The sequence below is a fragment of the Saccostrea cucullata genome, unplaced genomic scaffold (assembly GCF_032062105.1).
Source record: "Saccostrea cucullata isolate Sc308-1 unplaced genomic scaffold, CSIRO_AGI_Scuc_v1 ctg1357, whole genome shotgun sequence".
NCBI lineage: Eukaryota > Metazoa > Mollusca > Bivalvia > Ostreida > Ostreidae > Saccostrea > Saccostrea cuccullata.
Genome location: NW_026940237.1, coordinates 22,504 through 47,320, shown reverse-complemented (window position 1 = coordinate 47,320; position 24,817 = coordinate 22,504). Strand labels below are relative to the sequence as shown.

The window sequence follows — 24,817 nt, the reverse complement described above, 5'->3', positions numbered from 1 at the left end:
TATCAAAGTCAATTTTATTATCACAGTAAGAAACAATACAAATCATTACAAACATCAACAGTGCAAAACAATTAATATTTACAAAATTAAAACTTTTGATTTTTCGGTTGGACGGAATGCAGTTTTCACTTGAGAAAACAAAATAAATACAGCTGATATTAATAGCATGTAAACATATAAGAAATAGACAAAATAATGCACTCAAAAAATCAAAAACTAACTTAAGATCAACACAGCACAGAAAATATTTAAAAGGTGTTTTTCTTCTCTGCTTTCTATCGATGGAGGTTTAATCATACAAAGATGGTTAAAATACAATATGTAAAAATGTCATAAAGTGTCTCGATGCTATTGATGTAAAAAAAAAATATTATGATGTGACAATAAAAATGTACAGATATCGTCAATACTTTTGTAAGCTTAGTACAGGAGATAACTGTCAGGTCTTGTAGGCTCTATAGAGAATTACATTATTTACATATGACTCTCTGGCGGAAAAGGTCTGACGCGATTATCTCTCTTTCCACCGCTCTTCTCTTTTCTAGGCCCATGGCTCTTGGAGCAAAATTTGATGAACAGACCCTGAATTAAAAAAAAAATAAAACATCCTAGGAGCAAAAAAAAACAAAAAAAAAACAACCTATTATCAACCGTTTTGGTGGATTTAATTAAAATATCTAATTCATGCCGGTATTAAATTTTCTTCTACCATTGAAGCAAAGGGCCGCTGCTGCGGTTTCATCTCACTTTCAATTCAAATGACCTCTGATCACGTAAGAGGTTAGATTTTTAGATATATTGTAAGGCTTTTTAATTCAATCTAACATCATTAATGTACCACTTAATTACGTCAGTTATGAATTACTTGATATTGTACAACTTAATGAGCTCAGTTATCTATGACGTACCATGACAATAAAGAGACCGAGGGCCCCGAGCACCGCCACCCACCATTTCTCCGTCAGGAATGTCTTCACCGTGTTTATGACGTCACCGGACAATAGCAACTTCCGGATGTTACTCAAAGGCCCTGTTGGATCAACCTGTAAAAAAATATTTACAAAATTTATTTTTAATTCATTTTTGCATTCAATCAGCGAGTTATATTATTTAAATTCATTTTATTTCTATTATAAAAAATCGATTAACATAATCTTTTTTTTCTCAAAAACATTCAAACAGTTGCTGATTCAATTCACAAATTTTTACAGCCATTATGAGCGTTAGTGAATACTCTAGGGGACAATTTTATATATAAAGAAACTACTTCATGTATTATAAACAATCTCCGTTTTGAATTAAACGCGGGACCTTTAACACGCCACTAGAGTAGTTTGCTGATCATCAGAGAGCGCTAGCAAGGATACCTTACCTCCCGACACACGTGAAAGACGTCACAGTAACCCTTGAAATCATTACACGGGGCACCGGTAAAAGCGTTACCAGCTTCAAACTGGCACGTGTCGTTGACAAGACAACAGAGGCGACAGAGGTTGGCGTCCTTCCAGCCGGTCCCGGGGCACTGACAGGACTCCAGGCCCTTAGCCAGGCAGACAGAGGCAGAACACTCCTAAAAAGAAAAAAAGTTACGTCAAAACGAGGCTAGAAACAAGACCCTTAGCCAGACACGCCGAGGCTGAACTAATTTCAAAATGAGGCTAGACAAAGACAAGACTCGAGACCCTCAGACAGGCACATCAAGGCAGAACACTTATAAAGAGAAAACGGAAGTCTGGTCAGAGAGAAGCTAGATATTTTCGTTTCTTGATCATTTTTTTTTTGTCACATTAATTTTGTTTGGGTTTTTACATGATTCGGACAAGATGTTGACTGCCACAACATCCGAAACTAAGTAATGTAACACTGAGATGCATTTAAGATGTCGTATATGCTCACTTTAATAATTATTTTTTCGAATACATCCGCCATTAATTGACAAATACATTAGTCCCTAACCAGAAAAAATATAATAAATATGAATTTTTTACAGTGGATACTTTAAACCCAAACATTTTAAACAAACTTTTAGTTAGACAGAACGTTCTATCGTTAAAATGATAATGTATGGAATCCGGATAGGGCCACGCAGTTCACTATCGCATCATCACGCCATCGAGGTTTAGGTAGATAGTGCGATGAAGCGATAATGCGATGACGATGAAGCGATGGTGCGATAACGATGAAGCGATGGTGCGATAGCGCGATGACGATGATGCTATGGCGCGACAATGCGATGACGATGGTAAGATAATGCGATGACGCGATAGTGCGATGACGCGATGGTGCGATAGCGATGACACTATGGTGCGATAACGATGGCGCGATGGTACGATGACGAAAGCGATATTCACTTCTCTCGTTCTATCGCATCATCGTCATCGCGCTATCGCGCCATCGCACATCGTCATCGCGCTATCGCACCATAGCTTTATCGTCATCGCACCATCGCTTCATCGTTATCGCGTCATCGCATTATCGCGCCATCATATAAGTCGATGCTCGATGGTAAATTTGAAGCCCGAACGATAGAATTCGTTCTGTGTACATTCATAACGTAGCACAAGAAACATGGGCGATAACTCGTAGAAAAGTCATTCTCTGTGCATTTACTATGAACAATCCAGATAGTTCCGATTGTAAACATGGCAGGTAAATTTGAAGCGAGAGGAAAACGCTGAGAAAATTAATTGGATTTTCGTTTTTATATGGATTATTTTTTGGGATAAAAGGCATATATACAATCTCAAAAAAGGTTTGTTTTGATTTATTTGGTAGTTATTTCCAGTGCAAATCCTTTTATATTCTTCGGAGCGGATCCGCTCCGATTTGCTACATTGCAAGAATATGGGACGTATTCTAACTGTGGTGAGGGTTTGTACCGAGACACAGTTAGATTATTCTAACTAACTTTTCGTATGAAAAAACTTACTTACCCCCAAGAAGCAAACTTGCCCGTCCGCGCATGCGGTCCCGTTTGGTTCCGGTGAAGATGGAGGGCACGTGACCCCTGAACCAGTGAGTAAGTTAAGATAAATTGACTCCCTTATTTCTATTTCTTACAAAATATCCATTGTTTAAATTAAACAAAATTGAAAAACAATATTAAACTTGTATCATCTTCGCTAGCCAAGGGTTTCTGATACGCTCCTCTCCTCATAAACCCTTGGCCTACGGTGAAGTCAAAAGAGTGATCTCGAATCTATCAGGTACGCACAGATTGCGTCATCGCCAGAAATAAAGACACGTGTTAAAAAAAATTAAATCAAAGTTTTTTCAAGAATAATTAAGAAGCAATAATTGAGTTATGTTTATTCATTATTTATAGAACAAATCTGAAGCTTCAATATAGATTCTTAATCACATATTTAGAAGATATCGGATGACACCATGGCTATTCATAGAATTAAAATAATGTTATCTTACAGATCGTTGTTTTCTTGCGTTTTTAATTTCCGAGATTAAAGAGTGAAGATGTATCCCGAACGCAAATATCGTCATTTACAAAAAACGACCTGGGTGTACTGAAATCCAATCAGTACTCTGGAAAAAAATCCCTATTTCTATGAACACCGTAGGCCAAGGGTTTTATGAGGAGAGTAGCGTATCAGAAACCCTTGGCTAGCGAAGATGATCTTGTATTGGAATTTTTCTTTAAAAAGGATATTCGCAAGTGGCGGCAGCTAGACAGGAAGTGTTCCCCCGGCAAACACCGGAAGTCATCTTCTGACAGTCTGATCCACAGCAGGGGCCTTCACTCGGGCTGTGTACAAATAAAATAAAATAAATATTAAGTTTTCTATTTCATTACACGATTAATAATTTTATCAAATATAAATGTCATCTTTCTACGATTACAAGTTTTTGTAACTTGCATCTTGAATTCACGCTACAAATCCCACTATCTCTCCATATTTGATAAAAGTTTATCCATAATTGCTGTATAATGTATTTACACGGACTAGCTAATCCCATGGGATAACAACACAACGCCTAACCTACAAATTCTCCTGGAACTGTTGTATTTACAGGGATTAGCTAATCCCGTGGGATTACAACACGACTTTGACCAATTAAATCCAGTAAAACTTCCAGCATAATGATTGCGGTATTTAAAATGAATTATAAACCAATTCCTTTGGATTACAGCACAACTCCTAACCTACAAATCCCATGAGATAATCAACACAATCCCTTACCCTGTTAAACTTACAACATTACCTTATTTTAAACGGGTTAACTAATCCCATGGGATTACAACTCAACTCTTAACCTACAATATCTCTTAAAGGAATTGCATTTAAAGGAATTAACTGATCCCATAGGATTTAAAATTTTCCTTACCTACAAAAATTCGCCAGTCCCCCTGTATTATTGTATTTACAGGGATTAGTGGCGGATCCAGCAGGAATACAGCACGTCTCCCTACAATCATCCTCCCAGCCACAGTCACATTCCTCATCCGGGCTCTCCACTATTTTATTCCCACACACGTGACCAGTCGGAGCTATTGGCGGGAAATTCAAAACATAAATTTCATAAATGAATCCATTTATTTATAATAGTTAATACATAACAAATTTTACAGTATATACCGGAACGAAGTTTCAATGAATTTTTGATTGTTTTTTTAAAGGACTTGAATTGAAGATTGAGAAACTTAACTTTCCTTGTTCAAAAATTTGTTTTTCTACTTTACGGAGAATAGATTTTACAAAAACTATTGATTATTATGAGTATTTTAAGTGTATACATGAACGCATTGGCGTTGTATACTTTTTCACACCAACATGTCATGAAATCAAAGTAATAAGTTTAAGTCAAACCTATAAAACAGCCAGTGCTTGAACTTCGACCTTTCTCTTCAATGATTGGCGCCATCTGCTTGATACTACAGCTTGAGAACTTGTTGTTGTTCGGTAAATAGCCGGAAGTTGCGCGTGCATACATTATGTAGTTTCCGTCTGATCCACCTGGGGCACATGTTGATCCGTCAGTGTCATGCTGCATTAATTAAAAAAAGGACTTTGACAAGATATATTTATTTAGGATTACTTTCACACAGTTCTTAACAGAGCAATGCACGAGATGTGATCACATCAACACTTCTTCATCTAGTAAATAATTTACCACTGAAAATGATTGTCTCTGCTCTAATTTTGAACAAAACACTTCCTAAATATTGTAACACATAATGAATAAGTTGCCCGCGTGAGAGCGTCTACTCTAATTCGCGTAGTAAGGAGTTGATCCTTACTTCGCGGGTTCGAATCCCTCTGTGGGAAGTAGAGATCGGTCCTTCAGATGAGAAACCAAGCTAAAGGTCTCTTGTCAAAGAAGTTTGTGGCATGTTAAAGATCCCTCCCTGCTCAATGTCCCTGAGAGCTGGGTCTAGGACAAATTCACAGCTCATAACCGGCAAGTATTGTCATCTCAGTATGGGTGAAACATTCTCGAGAGGGACATTGAACAACATACAAACAAAGAAAAAAATTAAACTATGAAAATCTTACGTCTGATCCAAAATTGTGTCCGACTTCGTGAGCAAAAGTCACCTGGGTAACAACTGAAGCTACCTCGGCTCCGTAATTCTTGACCGTCACGATTCCGGTATTTAGACTCTTGGATTCTCCACTATAACTCTGAAACATCAAAATGATATATATGTTTTTAATACTGCTATTTGCTTTAAACATTATAAAATGTCCGACAGATGCAACTCAGTTTTAAAAAATCAAATACACTGATTTCAAAGAAACCAGTTTATAACAGAAGTATATTAAGGATTTCCATCCCTAATGGGACCAAATTCTCTACCCTTAAATGTCCGTCAAGTACATATTAATCTGATATTATATTAAAGCATTTTATAGTGGAAAAGGATTGCCCGCGAGAAAGTTTGAAAAATTTTAATAATTAAGCAGTAGTTAATTTAAAAAGATTGCCTTGAAGTCTATGGGAAAAAGCGTTTTTTCAAAATAAAAATTCAAATAATTTGAATATCCATAAATCCTGCGGTGAAAAGATGCATTGAATTATTAAAAATAGAATGACAATTGAAAACAATTTTTTTACCGTCTAAATTTTTTTGAATTGATTTTTTTTTTGGTTAATTAAAAATACGGGAGATAACTCTTACCAAAATTCAAGGTCATAAATCAGGACACACCCCACTAGGCATACTAATAGTATTAAATAAATAGGAATTTTATTTAAAATAAACTGAGAATTCAATGCCTACACATATCGTACCCTGTATATCTCACAGACGCCGCCAGCCTTCGTCAAGGACGCCACCCAAGCGAGACCGAGGACACCGCCGTCAAAGTCACGGTCCGCGAACATGTAGGACAAACAAAAATCATCGTAATCAGCGGTGGAATGGAGGTCAAGAAACTTCTCAACGCTGAAGGCGCCATTCAATTTGTACCCAGGGGCGTTTGGGTCCGTGTGCACTTTCATCCTCTTTACTTGAAATCCAATGTTGTCAGCGTTACTATTTTCATCAAAATCTGTGGAGATATTATTCTAGTTATACTAAAGTAAATAGTTATACTAAGTAAATAGTTTAAACAACTCTCTTGCCACTTTACAGCAATGTATTGCATTGAGTTCATTAAATGATGCGTATTTCATACGTTTTATGTGTTCCTTCTTATTTACAAAGTGTCCGAGGTTCCCTTGGAACCCCTGGTTTCATTACCTTGTTACTCGCGTGTTAAGAGAAACATTGATACCACAGCTATTTACTAGTATGTAAAGTTATATGCAAAGTGATAAGGTACGTTAATACAGTGTAATCAGTAATAAGAGCATTATTTAAAGGCTTACTCAATAATTGATAACAAGGATAGCAAATGTAAGATGATCAGTGATGTCATAAGTTTGTACTGTGTCCCTTATATTTAAAATATATTGTAAACCGCCTGCACGAACGCATCTCAATTTATGTGGTGTGGAACTTATCCACAGGCTGAAACATATTGTTTATCGCCTTTACAGATACATTTACTACTTACCTATAGGTTTAAATATATTGTTAATCACCGCAATTTATAAGACACACAACTCACCTATAGGTATAAATATATTAATTGCTTCACGTACTAGTATACAACCCAATTTATATGACACATAACTTTCCTAAAGATTTGAATATCTCATAAATCGCTTGTACGTATACATGTTCAGCTAAATTTACTAGTATATGATGCAGAACTTGCCTATAGATTTAATATGTTGTTAATCGCCTGCATGTATAAACCTGAAATTATAAGGTGCCGAACTTACCTAGATATTAAAACATATCGCCTGCACGTATAACTACTTACCTATAGGTTTAAATATATTTTTAATCGCCTGCACATATATCAATCTGTTTATGTGATGTATAACTCATCTAAAGGTTTAAATATATTTTCAATCGCCTGCACGTATTCACCCCAATTTATATGAAACATAACTTACCTAAAGGTTTAAATATACTATAAATCGCTTTTACGTATACACCTAAATTCATATGATGCGGAACATCACATAGGTTTAAAAATATTGTTAATCACCTGCACGTATACATCTGATCTATGATGTAGAACTCGGCTATAGGTTTAGATATATTGTTAATTGCCTTATGTTTACATCTAAGATGTAGAACTCAACTAAAACTTTAAATATATTGTTAATCGCCTGCATGTACACCCTACTTTCCTATAGGTTTAAATATATTGCTTATTGCCTGCATGTAAACACTACTTACCTATAGGTTTAAATATATTGTTAATCGCCTGCACGTATACACCTCTGTTTATGTGATGTAGAACTCACCTATAGGTTTAAATATATTGTTAATCGCCTGCACGTATACACCTCTGTTTATGTGATGTAGAACTCACCTATAGGTTTAAATATATTGTTAATCGCCTGCACGTATACACCGAGCTGGGCTACTACTGTGTCTATGTTGCTACTGAATTTCTGGTAAAAAGTATGATCCGCCTGCATATATAAAGAACAAATAGTCTTTGCTGGATCAACTGCTCTTTTTCGACGTTCCTGTGTTTCTGCATCAAATGTATATCTGTTTTTCCATTGGTCAGTCTTTGAAAGGACAGGTATACTTTCCATGATCCCTTGTCTCGCGCTATCCGCATGGCAAAATGATGACGTCATATTATAATTGACGTCTGCAAGTGTGTAGATGATGGAATGGAATGGTTGTGGACTTTTGAAGTATAATGTCGAAGGTTCAACAAAGTAAGTCATATCTGCTGTGTGTATTTGTCCTTGAAAATGACCATCCGGATTGACTAGGCCGTATACTTTAGAGTGCTCATCTAAAAAGATGAATGGAAGTAAAAGTCTCATTGACAAATCACTGAAAAGTTATAAACCCATCTTAACAAAGCAAAAGGTTCAAGAGCAAGTAGTCCTGGATTACCCTAACAAAAAATACTATAGTTAACTATAGTTAACTATAGTTAACTATAAGTAACTATAGTTTACTATAGTTAACTATAGTTATAACTTTGACACTTTGAAAACTTTGATTTACTATAGTGATAACTTTGACACTTTGAAAAACTTTGACGAAAACTTTGACACTTTGAAAAACTTAAGCAAAAACTTTGACACTTTGAAAAACTTTGGCGAAAACTTTGACACTTTGAAAAACTTTGGCGAAAACTTTGACACTTTGAAAAACTTTGGCGAAAACTTTGACACTTTGAAAAACTTTGGCAAAAACTTTGACACTTTAAAAAACTTTGGCGAAAACTTTGACACTTTGAAAAACTTTGGCGAAAACTTTGACACTTTGAAAAACTTTGATGAAAACTTTGACACTTTGAAAAACTTTGGCGAAAACTTTGACACTTTGAAAAACTTTGGCGAAAACTTTGACATTTTGAAAAACTTTGACGAAAACTTTGACACTTTGAATAACTTTATCGAAAATTTTGATACTTCGAAAAACTTTATCGAAAATTTTGATACTTCGAAAAACTTTATCGAAAATTTTGATACTTGGAAAGACTTTATTGAAGACTTTGACACTTTGAAAAATTTAATTGAAAACTTAGACACTTTGAAAAAGTTTATCGACAACTTTGATACTTAAAAAAACTTTATCTAAAACTTGGATACTTTAATACTTCGAAAAACTTTATCGAAGACTTTGACACTTTGAAAAACTTTATTGAAAATTTAGACACTTTGAAAAAGTTTATCGACAACTTTGATACTTAAGAGGCCTGTCAGTAACCATTGAGTATTGTATATAAAGTGAGTGGAATGTGAAAAAAAATATTTTGCTTTAATATTTGGGTGCATGGAAGTATAGATGAATGTCCTTTCAAACATGAGTTATTTGGGTCACATAATCCTTGTTACCATAGCAACGGTGATTTTAATGCTTGAAAAGTGTGAAATTTGATTATTGATAACCCTGTCAAAATTAATTACAAAATCAAACTATGTTTTTCTTAATTTCAATATATATGGGAGATTAAATTTTTCCCATGTTTATTTTAAAGCATTGGGGCCTACTTTGCTTTGTTTCTACCAAATGCTGTAAAATCAACATGATTTTTATAAATATTTTACACGAAAACGCAACCAAACTCTATCATAATCATATATGCAATAGAAATTACGAGCTCTGAAGTTATAAATCCAATAATAAAAAATGGTAGTTGGGTACTCTATAGCAAATAATTTGATTTAGAATGTACCACAAATATGAAAACGCGTGAACGATTATCTCCCTTTTGTGGAACTCTCCTGCTGATAAAGAACAGAAAGTTGCTGTTACAGCAGAAGTCGGAGAAGAAAAACACCATGTAAAGATGTATAAAGCAGGTCTTGTGCGGTTACAGAGGACATGACAGCATCAAGAGTTTGTAGGTGACTGAAAAGTACTATAAATAGTCCGAAATATCTGACGTTTTCCTGGCTTTTTAACTATTTCTATATTTTACGTGCGAGGAAAACGCCATACGAAAACTGGGAATTCCAAGCAGAGGCGGCATTCTCGGGTGTATTTTCGATACTTGCAATTACTTGTCAAACTCACAATTTATCAATAGTACAATGCCTCTAGTACTTAACAATATAGTTTTTATGGTTTGTTTGTAAATATATTATCCATGATCCGATGGAAACATTTTCTCTGACTGTCGAGATTTGTTTTCATTTCGTGCGTTTACAAATTAAAAAAAATATACAAGTCCTGTATCGAAATGATGAGTGATTATTTTTTCTTTTCATTGATATTGTCAAGTACTAAAAGCATTGTGCCATTGATTAATTGTAACTACGGCATTTTATGCGGTTCCCAGGTATGGGAAATCAACTCTGACTGGAAATGGCGAAATTTCCAGTTTTCGTAATGGCGCTGGTTCTGACGTTTTCCTGGCACAGAAAATATTAAAAAAAAAAACCTGAAAAATGCCAGATATTTCAGACTTTATTATTTAGAGCATATTCATCAATCACTGATAAGGTCAAATTGGTAGATTTCCAATCGTGTATGTCTGCATATTAGTGTTCTTTTGATAAGTAATATTTCAAACAATATTTCATAAAAAATTCATAGCCATACCCGCTATACCTCATTATCTCAGGTCTATCAATATATATTTTTTCGGAAAGCTACAGTTCTGCAGCTACACTAAAACAAGATGACAATACGTGAGGTTGCTAATATTGATTTGAAAAGGGGAAGGGAAACTAGGATAACAAACTCAACTCTGGCTTCAAAATTTGCTCCTGACCCTTAAAGTGGAGGGGAGGGGAACCAGGATTTATAAATTTTAACTACAGGAAATTTTGACTTCCCAAAAAAGTAAGGAGTGGGTGGGGTGCTATTCCTCCTAAGCCCTTATCAGGTTGGGCACAACTTCTGAATACGATAATTCTGAAAATGTGAGACTAAATTGGAGTATCCCCTTTGTCCAGTTTAATGTCTTATATCATATCCCAGTCACTATATATGCTATAGGCTCAAGTAAGTTTGTAAACAGGTCTAAAATATTTTCAGGAGAATCATGATGATAATCAGTTGCAATGTGAACTAACAAATAACCATGAAGTACAAGCAGATCCAATTAATGTGGAACAATTAAAGGTTTGTATTGAAATTTTTACATGTACTGAATTATAATGCCCAAAGAGCATGAACATATTTTTGTTTGTCCTTTCTGTCTATCTGTTGTCAGCTTTAACCTTTACCATGACTTTTGAATTGTGAGATCATAATTTGTATACATAATCCACTAATTAAGTTCTTTTAAATTACACCAACGTCAGTAACCTTTATGAAATGCATTTCAGATAAGACAATTTCATTGAAGTCTACTGTGACCTTAGCACTGAAGTTTGACATTGAGTTAGGGTCATGTCACACCACCTTATCATTAGGAGCATTGTATGCCAAGTATGAAGCTGTTCCATGAGGCATATAGAAATATAGCTGCAATAATGTAGCCCTCTCCGATTTTTTTTATCTGTTATTTTCTGGAGAGGGCTACAATTCCATAGCATCTCCGTAATGGTGCAAATATATTTTTTTGATACGGGTGTTTGAAGGCAAAAAAAATATTTTTACATTAAACTTACTTCTTATAAGACGGAATTTTTATTCACTGTCAACAACATAGCCTGTTAAACTCGAAAACCATGTAAAATAAATCTGTGTCTTTCCCAGCTGCAATATTCAGCAGCCATGACAGTTCACGCGTGATGTAGTGAGACTTTCGCTTGAAATTTGGAACAACCAAATAAAGCAAATGTCGATGTTTATAAACGATTGTGCTATAATATATTACAAAAACATCGATAAATAAAACCATTTCAAGTGTTATTTTTGCGCAAACAGCGATACGTATGCTTAGAATAAGGGAATTCCTAGTAGATCCGCTCCTATAGAACCTAAATTCTCATTGGCTGTCCCAAAATACAATCCATCAAGGTCAGTAAACATGGCGGATAAATTCAAGTTAAGCTGTTGACACACACAAAAAATAACCGATATATGGATCGTTGTGAATATTTTTGGATCGATTTATGTTTTGCATAATTACATATTTGGATTCCAGGTAAGAGATGACAATAAAATAGCCGTTTACTGATAATTTGAGCCGAAATCCGTGCGGGAGTGATCCACTGCCGCATCTGCGCCATTATAGAGATCCTAAGGAGTTGTAGCCCTCTCCCAAAAAAAAAAAAATCGGAGAGGGCTACATTATTGCAGCTAATAGAAATACAGACCTGAAAACTCTATCAAATTTTACCTTGACCTTGACATTGAAGGTGTGACTTTGGCTCAGGGCTGTGAAACACTGTCTCAGCATGAGTAACATTTGTGTCAAAATGAACTTGTTTTAAATGAAGTTGTTAGTTGGATTGATTTTGTATCTTTCTTTTGTAGGTGGAATCAACTTCAGACGACAACTTTTCCAAACACCTTGTGAAAGTCATCTGAATGCCAGGATTCTCAAGAGCATGAAGATAGTCCATTACATAGAAGGAAGACCTTGATTATGTATCTTGATGCCATTGGTGAAAAGGCAGAGGTCTAACACTGACTGTGAAGAAAATGACTTGACAGCTGAAGGGAACATGAACAATTTGAATCAGATTTCTGATATGGCTCTTAAAGCAGTGAACTAAAAAACATTTTCTTACTAAGTTTAAGATTTTGATATCAAAGTTTTTGGTAGGGGGATATAGGAAACACCCTGTTTGTTTGTCCATCTGTCTGTGGACAACACTTGGATTATACTGCTCTAGCTCTAGTTGGTTAAAATAGATAATATCTAAAATCAAATGTGTCATACTTCTTGTTTACTGTGCATAAATGTACTTTGAAGAACATATTGTATAAGTAGAATTTTTAGCGAGGATTTAATTTTGGCATTATTAGAGAGGGTGCTGACATCGCTAAAATTGAATATTGCTAAAAATTAATGTCTTATTATTTGTAATAGCTTCTTTAGTAAACATTTCAAAATCGCTAAAATTACTTCTGGCTAAAAATCAAATACCAGACTTTGGTAGAAATCGCTAAATTTGCATCTTGCTAAAATTTCCACTTATACGATATGTTATTATTTCTAGCAAAATATTTCTGTAAAATATTTGACTGTACACTTCAGAAAAAATTCAGTCTCAGAATCAGGTACAAGATATGCTGTAATGGTGCCTAGTTGTGTCGCCTGCATAGCAAGGGGACTCTTAGGGATCACTTCTCCATTGTCTGTCAGTCTGACTAGCTGACCATCAGTTTATCTGTCTGTCACAATTTGATATGTCATTCCTGAGACACACATTTTCAATGGAAAACTCTTGTTTTACGTTCATATCTGTGATACTTTTAGTGAGCATTGATATTTGACCAGTTGATTGGTCTTTGATAGTTAAATGAGATAAAACTTGAAATATAAAGTTGCTGTAAACTACATTTTCACAAGCCTTGCTGATGTTAAGGTTTATTTTTATTTGAATAAGTATAAGGTCATCTTGTGTTTAACAGACACATCTTCTCATTATACCCCCTGTAAACGAAGTTTGGGGGGGTGTATATAGGAATCAGCTTGTCTGTCTGTCTGTCCGTCCGTCTGTCTAGCTGTGCAAACATGTACGGTCCAAATCTTTCTTACGGAGGAACATTAGAATCTACTACTCCATACAAAGATTGCTCATGACCTAAGAGTGTGTCATGACCTTGACTCAAGGTCATTTGGGAAGTTCAAGGTCACTGGAAGAAAAAAATCATTATTTGTGTCCGTTCCATATCTTTCTTATGGATTAACTTGGTAAGTTCCCATTTTACAAAAAGATTCCTCATGACCTAAGGGTGTGTCATGACCTTGACCCAAGGTCATCTGTGCATGTTCAAGGTCACTAAAAGAAAAATTGTAAAATTAATGTTTGGTACATATCTTTATTTTGGATAAACTTGAATTTACTACTTCACACAAAGAGGGTTTATGACCTTCAGCAAAGGTTATTTAAGTTCAAGGTCACTGAAAGGAAAATTTCTTAATATGTGCATGGTCCATATATCGCTTATGGATAAACTGGTTAGTTCCTATTTCACACAAAGATTCCTTATAACCTTAGGATGTATCATTACCTTGATGCAAGGTTATCTATGCAAGTTCAAGGTTATAAAAACAACAAGTTCCTAATTCATGTTTTGTACATATCTATCTTATGGAAAAACTTGGTAAGTTCCTGTTTTACACAAAATTGCTTATTGTCTTGAGGATGTGTCATGACCTTGACCCAAGGTTCTTTGTGTCAGTTTAATGTCACTGAAAGGAAAAACTTCATTATTTGCGCCTGGTCCATATCATTCTTATTGATAAACTTGGATACTTTCTTGTTTACACAAAGATCACTTATGACATAAGGGTGTGTCATGACTTTGACCCAGGGTCAATTGTCCAAGTTCAAGTGCACAGACAGTAAAAGAATTATAATTCATGTCTGGTCCATATCTTTCTTAAGGATAAACTTGGAAGGTTCCCATTTTACACAAACATTGCTTTGACCTGAGAACTTGTCATGACTTTAAACCAAGGTCATTTATGCAAGTTCACTGACAAAAAAAATTCATAATTCATGTGTGATCCATACATTCAGTCTATTTTTAAGGCTGCACCTTCGTTTCATTTATAAAGAAATTAATGAGCAATTACATTTGCTCTAAAATGTTTTAGCTTTTCTCTCTTCTCTTAGATCCATAAAATATTCATGATTTAGCACCTCTAAACAAAACCCAGCGGGGGTATTTTGTCCCATTTGGACAGTTCTAGTTGTTTTTAGGTTTATAACTTGAATAATAAACATGGTACAGCAATGTAAATTAGCCAGTAGACAGAGCATTGGCGCCCCTTTGGGTTGAACATTGCGTCATTTTAACATATAACTTCGGCTTTTGTTATGTCATATATGGTCAAGTTTTTGCGTATTTGGTCCACATTCTGACTATATTGTATAACTATTAGACATTGTAGAGCAATGGTACTTATTATTACTTATATGATGGGGTAAGTACAACAGGGTTAACAGTTGATCAGGATGCCATGACCCAAATATTCCACTTGAGAGGCTTTAATTTCCTGGGTGTATGTTTCATGTTTTGCCGATCATAGTCAAGTCAGTTGCTAGGGTATAAATTCCGTTGCTATGGAGATTTCTTTTCCTATTGTTTTGTAAAAAAGTCGTACATTTTATGGAAATTTTTCTTAAGTACTATGTTTCTGTAGATATGGCATCTAACTGTTAAATATCTGTTGTAATATTAAAAAAAATTGCCAAAACTTGCCAAAGTCCATTGAAAGTGTTTTGAAAAAAATGCAAATTTTGATTTCTGAAAAAAAAAATTGGGACACCCGACTACCAATTTTTATTTTATTATTTCATAGTATTGGGATATATCTTTAACTTTGTATGACATACAATATCTACGGTTGTTGCGTTTTTAAGTATTCAACTTTTGAAAAACTTAATTTTCCACGGATATTCCCATCATGAAAATCTTGTCATTTTTCGGTTGCCATAGCAACAATATCAAAATTTTTAAAAATACTTACAGACATAAAGATATTTTCTTCTGATGCATCTTTCATTATTTCAGTATAAGAAAACAAATTTAGACCTTCCAATTGTTCCCCCCTCTGCATTTAAATATGTCTAAATTTGTATTATTTTTCAATGTTTCGTTGAGAATTTACTACGCAAATCACATTTGTTGCCATGGAAACCAATGATGATGAATAAATTTGTAAAATTTGTCTCAAATGTGTTTTTTGTTGTTGTTCAAATATTTTAGGGTGGTTTTTGCCCAATTCAAAATTTTTGACTTTCCATGTAAATCTCAATGGTTACTGACACGGCCTCTTAAAAAAACTTTATCAAAAAATATGGATACTTTAACACTTAGAAAAACTTTTTAGAAGACTTTGACACTTTGAAAAAGTTTATAAAAAACTTTGACACTTTGAAAAACTTTGACGAAAACTTTGACACTTTGAAAAACTTTATCGAAAACTTTGACACTTTGAAAAACTTTGGCGAAAACTTTGACACTTTGAAAAACTTTGGCAAAAACTTTGACACTTTGAAAAACTTTGACGATAACTTTGACACTTTGAAAAACTTTGGCGAAAACTTTGACACTTTGAAAAACTTTGGCGAAAACTTTGACACTTTGAAAAACTTTGGGGAAAACTTTGACACTTTGAAAAACTTTGACGAAAACTTTGACACTTTGAAAAACTTTGGCGAAAACTTTGACACTTTGAAAAACTTTGATGAAAACTTTGACACTTTGAAAAACTTTGGCGAAAACTTTGACACTTTGAAAAACTTTGGCGAAAACTTTGACACTTTGAAAAACTTTGACGAAAACTTTGACACTATGATTTACTATAGTTAACTATAGTAAACTATAGTTAACTATAGTTAACTATAGTTAACTATAGTATTTTTTTGTTAGGGTACTGATGAACTTCTTTCTCGTTCTTTCTGCCAAACTCTTTCAATGTCAACACTATGCCAAACTCTTTCAATGTCAACACTATGCCAAACTCTTTCAATGTCAACACTATGCCAAACTCTTTCAATGTCAACACTATGCCAAACTCTTTCAATGTCAACACTAATCAAAATTTATAGATTTTCAAAAACAGTTGTTTAATATTATAAAGAGAATGGTAGCAGTTGATACCTCATTCTACGTATACAAATCGTCTTTCATCAGAATGTTTAACACGATTCAATGGGTAAAAAGATTTAAAAGAAGCAAATTTTTAATACCCTTCCCAAAAAGAAAATCGCAATAGTCAGTCCGTAAAACACTTCGTCATGGATTCCAATAGTAACCAGTGGGCAGCGGACCCGTGACATTGTTTACATTATATACATCTCAACGATTTAACATTTGTAAACTGCAAATATAATTGTATCTAATGGTACCTAAGATAAGTGCGAATTTTTATTTGGTTCAGGTTATTCATTAAGTTTACCTTTGAGAACACCGGTATATAAAAATGACGTATCGATGTTCACTGGACCGTTACCACCCTCTATTGTGACGTCAGAGTGGAAAACATCAGTGTCACGTTTTAAACGAACCTTAAAGTTTCTTAAAAATAAAAGAAATAATCACATTATTTTAGTATTCAAAAATTTCAGAAAGTGTATTCTTTTCCAATACTTAAGAGATTAAAACTTTAACTGTCAATTGAATCAATTAACCTGTTGTAAGAACTGAATTCAAATTCCATGATGTGGATCGATGATCTCCGCATGCGTTCGTGTTGGTTTTTGAGATGAAGCTGATCATATTGTAAAGGCCGATAATCGTGAAGTATGTGTTTGATGGGAGATAACTCTGTATGAAAACAAACTTAACTCACTGAAATAATCTTAAAATTTCTACATGAATTCAACAATATTTTTATAAACAGTTTAAATTTTTACTGCAAAAAGCTACCCAATCCAAGACTGACATTTTGTTCAGTCAACACGTAAGCAAAACAATAGAATATAAGTAATAGAGGCAAGAAATCTGCTTGAGAATAGATAAATCGTGTACATTCTATTCTTTGTAGACGAAGAAAAACCTCACCTGAGAGGACAGGTACAATGAAGACGCTGATGATCACGTGATAACAACTTCCGGTAATTTGAGATTTCATGGCGGGCCACTTTCGTTGTTCATTTATTAAATCACATCATTGTTTAGTTCAATACTGGTAAATCTCTCTAACCAGGAATCTGTCCATCGCAGTTTTAGGTCCGCATGATCTGAAATATCAGAGGAATTGAAATATATCACCATAATAATTTCTCCTTATAGCAATGTTCGATTAAAATGTTTATGACTGCTTTTTGGTTGGTGAGCTTGTGCATTCACTGATGATATACGAGGCACAAATTAATTTGCCGAAACTTTTTAAATACAACCTGTCAGTTTGTGATATAAACGTAATTTGAACTTATCTATAAAAGTGAGTTTAAAAAAAGTAAACTCATTGAAAAACCATAAAAGAATTAGTTACATGATATACATGTAAATGTTTGACTCTTTAAATATTAAAAAATATTTGTAATTCAAGTCATCATATCAAGATGACACAGAAATTTTATGATTCATGATGGCGTTTTGAAGTTACTTAACGGACTATGTACTTAATGTGTATATATTAAATACCCCAAAATCTAACAAATTATTCTTCTTGTCGTAAAGCCTCGTAAATATGTCGATCAGCAAACAATCATGAAATAAAATCTAGTAAATTTTATTAGGAGGATGAAAAATAAACAAGCACTTCATATTAACTAAATTTAACATGCATAAGAGATTACTAACAACTGTGAACCCTGAAGTTTTTTTTTTTAGTGAAGATAATTTACAGATTTAAAAAAAAAAGTACACCCTATACAAACAAAATAATTTTGTGATCGGGGCATTAATACGGGTCAACAGAAATTCTTTCTTTTTTTTAAATACTAGTAACCTTAATGATTTAGAATCAAAATTCTACGCGAATATTGTATACGATTGGTACCTTAACTAAACAAACTATCTGTCAGTGTGTGTATGAAACAGGTTTAGATTTGATATCCTCCCATGTGTTTTTAAGACCCTGAGTATCTGGGTATTATCGATATAAACTCCGGGTATCTAGAATTCAGCCGTGTGATGATAACCTTACAACAATATAAATACATCTCTGCTGGTCTGAAATCGATACAGTGTTTCCGCGGTGTTACGTTCTCTATTTACAATGTCACGAAAGCTGTGCTACCTGCATTATCGCAGGGTTTGTTGTGAATAAATGATTCTATAGAGAAAAACAAGAAAGGTTTTTTTCTAACTTAAAAAAAATAGTTTGGTGTGGTTAAGGGAAGAATGTGGAAAATTGATTTAAAGAACAAAATCAAAAATGTTAAGGAATTTTTTTTTCATTTTTCAAGTTTATGCTACATGTGTAGGATTCCTTGCAATAAGCTAAACTTTTGGCTGAACCACATCGAAGCAAATGTAATTTTTTGGCCAAATTGCTTTCAAACTAATTTAAACATTCTGCTATGGTGCGTCTATATACCTGAGAGACACCTTTATATTCTTTGTATACTAGTAGTTGTTTGTGATTTTAAAAAAATTAAATCAACAACAGACAGAGATCGATTTCCGTAAAGAAAATCTTCTCTTTAAATGTCTCCATCGTATACATTTTCCACATTTTATTCTGCTTTGGTAAATTATAGTCATATTTAATACGAGGTTAGACATTTCTATCGAACAGTCATGCATAAAGTCCTACATTTTTCAACCACCTTGTATACATGTATATGTGAAATATACAGATCGATGCTGATCGATTAAAATTTTAATCGTAAAAACTGTTTGTAGTTTCAGAGCGTTTTAAGTGTATATTTTATGTAGTATTTTTAAGGCAGAAAAACTTATCTGAAAACTGAATTATTTAACCTACCTTAATATTAGTGTTGGCAAATCGGACGATTTTTAGTAACCGGTTACTCGGTTCATCTTCCGATCGAGTACCCGGTTACTCGGATGATTTTTGGTTAAAGTATCGATATCTATTATTCATCTTATTCTATACTTACCGGTTGTAGTAATGCGCAAATATACTGTATAGGGACAATATATTTACAATATACACATACGATATCGTCAAAGATTTTCGATTTTAAAATAAAGAAAATTAACAGGGAATTCGACACACAAAGACAAATAAATATGTCACCGTCAATCACCATTTTTTACTTTCTTTTTCAGTCCCCGAAATATATCGCAATCAAGGAGAATAATTATTTACATACTCCATAATTAATAAATTTAACAGATTTTGAATCAGCTGTTCTTTTGTTACAACTCCAAACTTATTATGTCTACGGCGGCATCTCGTTATATAAATTATCAAATGAGGTAATTATCACTCAGGCCTTCAAAATATGTATACCCCAGGCAATCAAAGCTATTAATTATAAAAACTGTGAAAACTAATCAAAACAATTTGATTCACTACAACCATGCACTAGATCAAATCTAACGGTACCTAAAATTAGGGAAATGTGTAAGTTAGTATACATTTATAAATTATAAAACATTCATTTTCTATGCCTTTACTATGTAGAATTTATTTTATCCGAGTAACCGAATAGCAGTTTTACTAACCGATACTCGCAACTTTCGACGGTTAACCGGTTAACCGGGTACTCGTTGCCAACACTACTTAATATTAATAGATGTTATAAACTCAATATAAATTGAAAACAGACAAATAATATTTATTTGTATGCATCTTTCCACAAAAAAATTCAACCTCCAGCTTTAAAAAAAAATCCGCATTTGTATTTCTATGTTTGAATAACTCTATTTGAAATACTGTATATAAACAATTTTATGACCAAAAAAATGCATTCTTTTAAATATATTTTGGATACCATGTCACTTTGACATCTATACTGTTAGAAGCACACCTTTACGTATATATGTAGCAACGGTTTCAAAATAATCTGACAACCAACTGATGAATAGTAATATGAAGTGGAGGACAGTATACTGTAGGATAATATTCTGTTTAATTATTGATTTACATGTACATGTATTTATCATTGATTCACAAACCACAAATCAATTAATGCTGTGTTAAGGTATTCTAATCAAAGTTCCCAGAGTCCATGCATTAGACATTTACACGTCTGTAAACAAAGGGTTTGTCGAAGCATTTATAAACCGACTCTCTTCAATCTCTAGTCTCCAGACTTAGTGCATCAAGTTCAATGACTTTCCAATAACATCTGACTTATATATACTTAAAGCTTTTAGTCATTGATTAAGTATGAGCAGTGAGTAACTGTGTGTCTTTTTCCAATTGTGGGTTATATAAACAAACATCGACTTCAGAGAATCCAAGATGGTGCTACGTGATTGTATTTCTGTATTCAATCAGGAGCCCAGGTATCATATACTTACTCCACAGAATCTACTTATACAACCTCAGCAAAGAGTTTTGAGATAACCATACTTATTTAAATCTTCTTTCATATAAATTAACCCTTTTAATTTTCCCTTCTTATGCTCTTATACTTCAAATATTATGCGCCCGAATCGATAGATCCGAGGCAAATATTGTTTCTGTCCTGTCTGTTTGTCTTTTTGTCTGTCTGTCTGTCTGTTGTCAACTTTAACCTTCGCCATAACTTTTGAACCATAAGAGATAGAGACTTCATATTTGGTATGCTTACTTCACTAATTAAGCTTTTTCAAATGTTACCAAGGTCAATGACCTTATTACCTTGACTGTGGCATATATGATAAAAATAACTTTTTCGAACTTTCACCATAACTTTTTAACCATAAGAGATAGAGACTTCATATTTGGTATGCATACTTCACTTATTAAGTTCTTTCCAATTATACCAAGGTCAATGACCTTATGACCTTGACTGTGGCATATATGCTAAAGATAACTTTTTCGAACTTTCACCATAACTTTTTAACCATGAGAGATAGAGACTTAATATTTGGTATACATACTTCACTATTTAAGCTATTTTAAATGACACCAAGGCCAATGACCTTGTGACCTTGACTGTGACCTAAAAGTAAAAGCTAAATATATTTTTTTTGAACTTTGTTGCCACCGGGCACATAGTATTTAACAAACACATCTTGTTTTTTTTAAATAATCATTTTGCCCTAGAGACTGAGTGTTTTTTGGGATATTTTTTTGTAAGTTTTCAACCGATGTTTTATGTTTCATTTATTTTAAAAGTTGCTTTTAAATAATACCTCTATTCTACACACTTTCGAATTCTCTGTTTTTTCGCTTCGGTTCAACATTTTGGAGAGCATGAAATATTAATTATTATCTTCCACAATCAAATAGAACTTACAGTTTAACATCAATAGCTATAGAGTGACAATAATGGAAGCTTTGACTGGGCCGCCATGACAGTTTTAATTATTAATGGCACCCGGAGGAAATTAATGACGCGGTTATAAACTCGGTCAAAGTAGAGACAGCACGTAATACAGAATCCGTGAGGCGAGGAAGATTGCTAAATAGAGATGTAAGACTTACTGGGACGAGAAACCAAGCATTGATGGTGTCCAAACCTTGTACTGTGACAATCAGTCTCTAAAGTTACCATAAAAGACAACACGATTACCATATTTACAGCAAAAATTGCAAGAAGAAGGAATTGATTATCACAAAGATGTGTGAAGTCAGACATCTCAGTTGTATATCTCTGGTAGTTTGATAAGAAGTCGTTGTAAACAGTAATCAGGAACGATAAAATGGTTATCCTTTTTTACATCCTATAGGTCATAAGAGGGCAGTATTGTTCTTGAATTTGTACAGCTCATTACGAGAGTTTTCAATTAATTTTTCCTGCACAAAATTATAAAATTAGAACTCTCTTTCCATATCTTATTTCTTATTTTTAACAAGAAGTATGGCTAATTTTAGTTATAACTTTAAAAAATTAAAGATCGATTCCCTTAATCGCAACTCGAAAATTCAGAAATTTTGATATTTTCCCGTACAGAATGAAAAGGTTACGTATACACAACTATAATACGTACATAATATTTTTTTAAATTATAATTTTGAAATGTTTTCTCTGAGCATTGCTGAGTACACCCTAAATTCTAACCCGATCTGCTTTATCTAACATTGCCCGCAAAGTGTCCTCTTCCATTTTATCTGTATAATAAAATTGTTATAAACTTAAGTGTTTTCTATTTTATCACTGTCTATCTTTCGACATCTTTTATTTAAATATCGACCTTATAGCTTCCACGAAAAATGTGATTTCTTTAAATCTAGAAATATAAGGAAAATTCATAATTATGTAATAATTTGAAGGATTGGCATTTTGTTGAAAATTCCATATGAAAAATCTCTGATTAACTGGTTTATAACGCTCAAAATATCTTTTTAATTTGCTGTCTTTCTCTTTGTTTTTAAGAAAATCGATATATGCAATTTTACCTGGTAAATAAAACCTTTTTATGAAGATATGACACACAGAAAAAAATCCAGCCTTGTCGATTTCTCCTATACTTCCCTGTACACGGTAAACCACTCGATAATTTATATACTTCTCTTACCTTCACCTGTTGTTTGCGATTCCCTATATATAACGTTATAACAGGTGCGCGTGTACCCCCTCCTCAAGTGTCCCCGCTATAATCCCAGACAATATACCTTTTATATCTCCTGTGTCTATCCCGGGGTTTCTCTCTCTCCTTCTTCCTCTTGAGATCCGGGTATCCTCTATCGATCTATTCGTAATCTCTCTGTGATTTATGACAATACTCCACACTTGAGCTAGGACGCGGCGCGATGAACCCGTTAATGGGAGGAAAACAATGACTCGCTGATCGCTTGTTCCTGTCTGGGGGATTTAAATCTCAAAGTTTTGTTCAGCTTTACTGCTTCAGGTAGCATTTCATTTTCCCCTCTCGTTTTACAACGTAAATTTTATTATGCATAATTTTAATAACTGGTGACAGACCAAAGAGAGGCAACTCTGTAATATACACTGTACAAGAGATGTCGGTCTGGAACTGGTCGATCTACAGTTATTCCGCTTTATTTGTTTGCTACAGTCTAAGTCTAGAAAAAGCCATTCCTTTCCCCGAAAAACAGTCATATAATGCGGAACTGTACGAAGTTATGGCATTCTGTCGTTTAAGTTTAGAAAAAGCTAAACGACACACACACACACACACACACACACACACACACACACACACACACACACACACACACACACACACACAAACCCCCCACCAACAAAAGAAATGCATGCTACTCTGTCACTTATTTTAGAAAAAAATTTCAGCCAAACCGACTTACAACTAGAAACTTCAGATGACACTCTGTAATCTTAAATTCTGTAGACCTTTTAATTAAATACCTCAATACTTGTATATATACAGAAAATAAATGTGAATGAAATACTGGGATAAAAGTCAGTTAAACAGAACTATAAGGTCAAGCGGACACATATTATCTTGGTTTCAGGATGGTGTACATGTATTTTGTGTATCGTGTTTTTCTAAATGTGTCTGAAAACACTCATTAAAAAATCTATAAAAAAATCGCTGAAATTTACACGTTTAAAAAATATCACAGTATACTAGTATAGACAAGTAGGAGCGAAGGTATACGACACTTGATATCGATTTTAGATTTTAGGGGTGCCTCTATTCTACACTTTTATTACGGGTGTCGAGTGAAATGATTGAAAACAACTGAATGCCCCTCAATCGTTTGTCGATAAAAATGTGCCATGTAAAAATGTGTAACAGACAGACGGACGGACAGCTAGACGGACGGACGGACATCCCAAATATATACTAAATACCTTTCCGCTTTTCAAGCGGAGTTACCCACCTATAAAGTCAACCAAACCTGGAGTAAGTAAGTTAATATGACAACGAGTTATTCCCCTTTCCAGTATAATTTCCCAATAGATCACGTGTATGCCAGAAACACCGTGCCACTGTTTTTTTTATTGAACATGATTTTATTGAATAAATCAAAAGAATAGGAAACAAGTTCTTTCAGCTTACGAGTTCCTTTCCTTAAATATAACTATATGTCGTGCAATTAAAATACATGTAGTACATAGAAATATAAAGTTTATAAACGTGCCACTTCCCAAATGAATTGGCAAAATCGTCAATTACCATATCATGTCCTTTCAGGAGTTACAGAACATGTCGGTAGAAAGTTGTCTGGCTCAGGTGCGGATCCAGATT

At 33.9% G+C, this 24,817-nt stretch overlaps 1 protein-coding gene across 1 annotated transcript; it reads right to left on the bottom strand.

The window, feature by feature from the left end:
- LOC134255008 (disintegrin and metalloproteinase domain-containing protein 10-like) lies at positions 1-23,416 on the bottom strand. The gene is made up of 14 exons (XM_062737540.1): positions 23,256-23,416; positions 17,633-17,811; positions 17,260-17,395; positions 17,028-17,146; positions 7,890-8,330; positions 6,250-6,509; positions 5,511-5,639; positions 4,824-5,001; positions 4,342-4,504; positions 3,665-3,760; positions 2,934-3,015; positions 1,373-1,570; positions 909-1,043; positions 1-582 (listed from the first exon to the last, which is right to left on the bottom strand). The coding sequence occupies exons 2-14, from the start codon at positions 17,700-17,702 to the stop codon at positions 475-477; spliced, it is 2,115 nt and encodes a 704-aa protein (XP_062593524.1). The 5' UTR covers positions 17,703-17,811; positions 23,256-23,416; the 3' UTR covers positions 1-474.
- Between the last annotated feature and the right edge of the window lie 1,401 nt (positions 23,417-24,817).

Bases quoted from the DNA above. Each gene is read 5' to 3' on its own strand.
- LOC134255008 (XM_062737540.1), bottom strand. From the start codon at position 17,702: ATGAAATCTCAAATTACCGGAAGTTGTTATCACGTGATCATCAGCGTC. The intron at 6,510-7,889 runs GTGAGTTCTACA...ATATCTCCACAG, and splicing joins CAATATATTTAAACCTATAG to ATTTTGATGAAAATAGTAAC. The intron at 3,761-4,341 runs GTAAGGAAAATT...ATTTGTACACAG, and splicing joins GGACTGGCGAATTTTTGTAG to CCCGAGTGAAGGCCCCTGCT.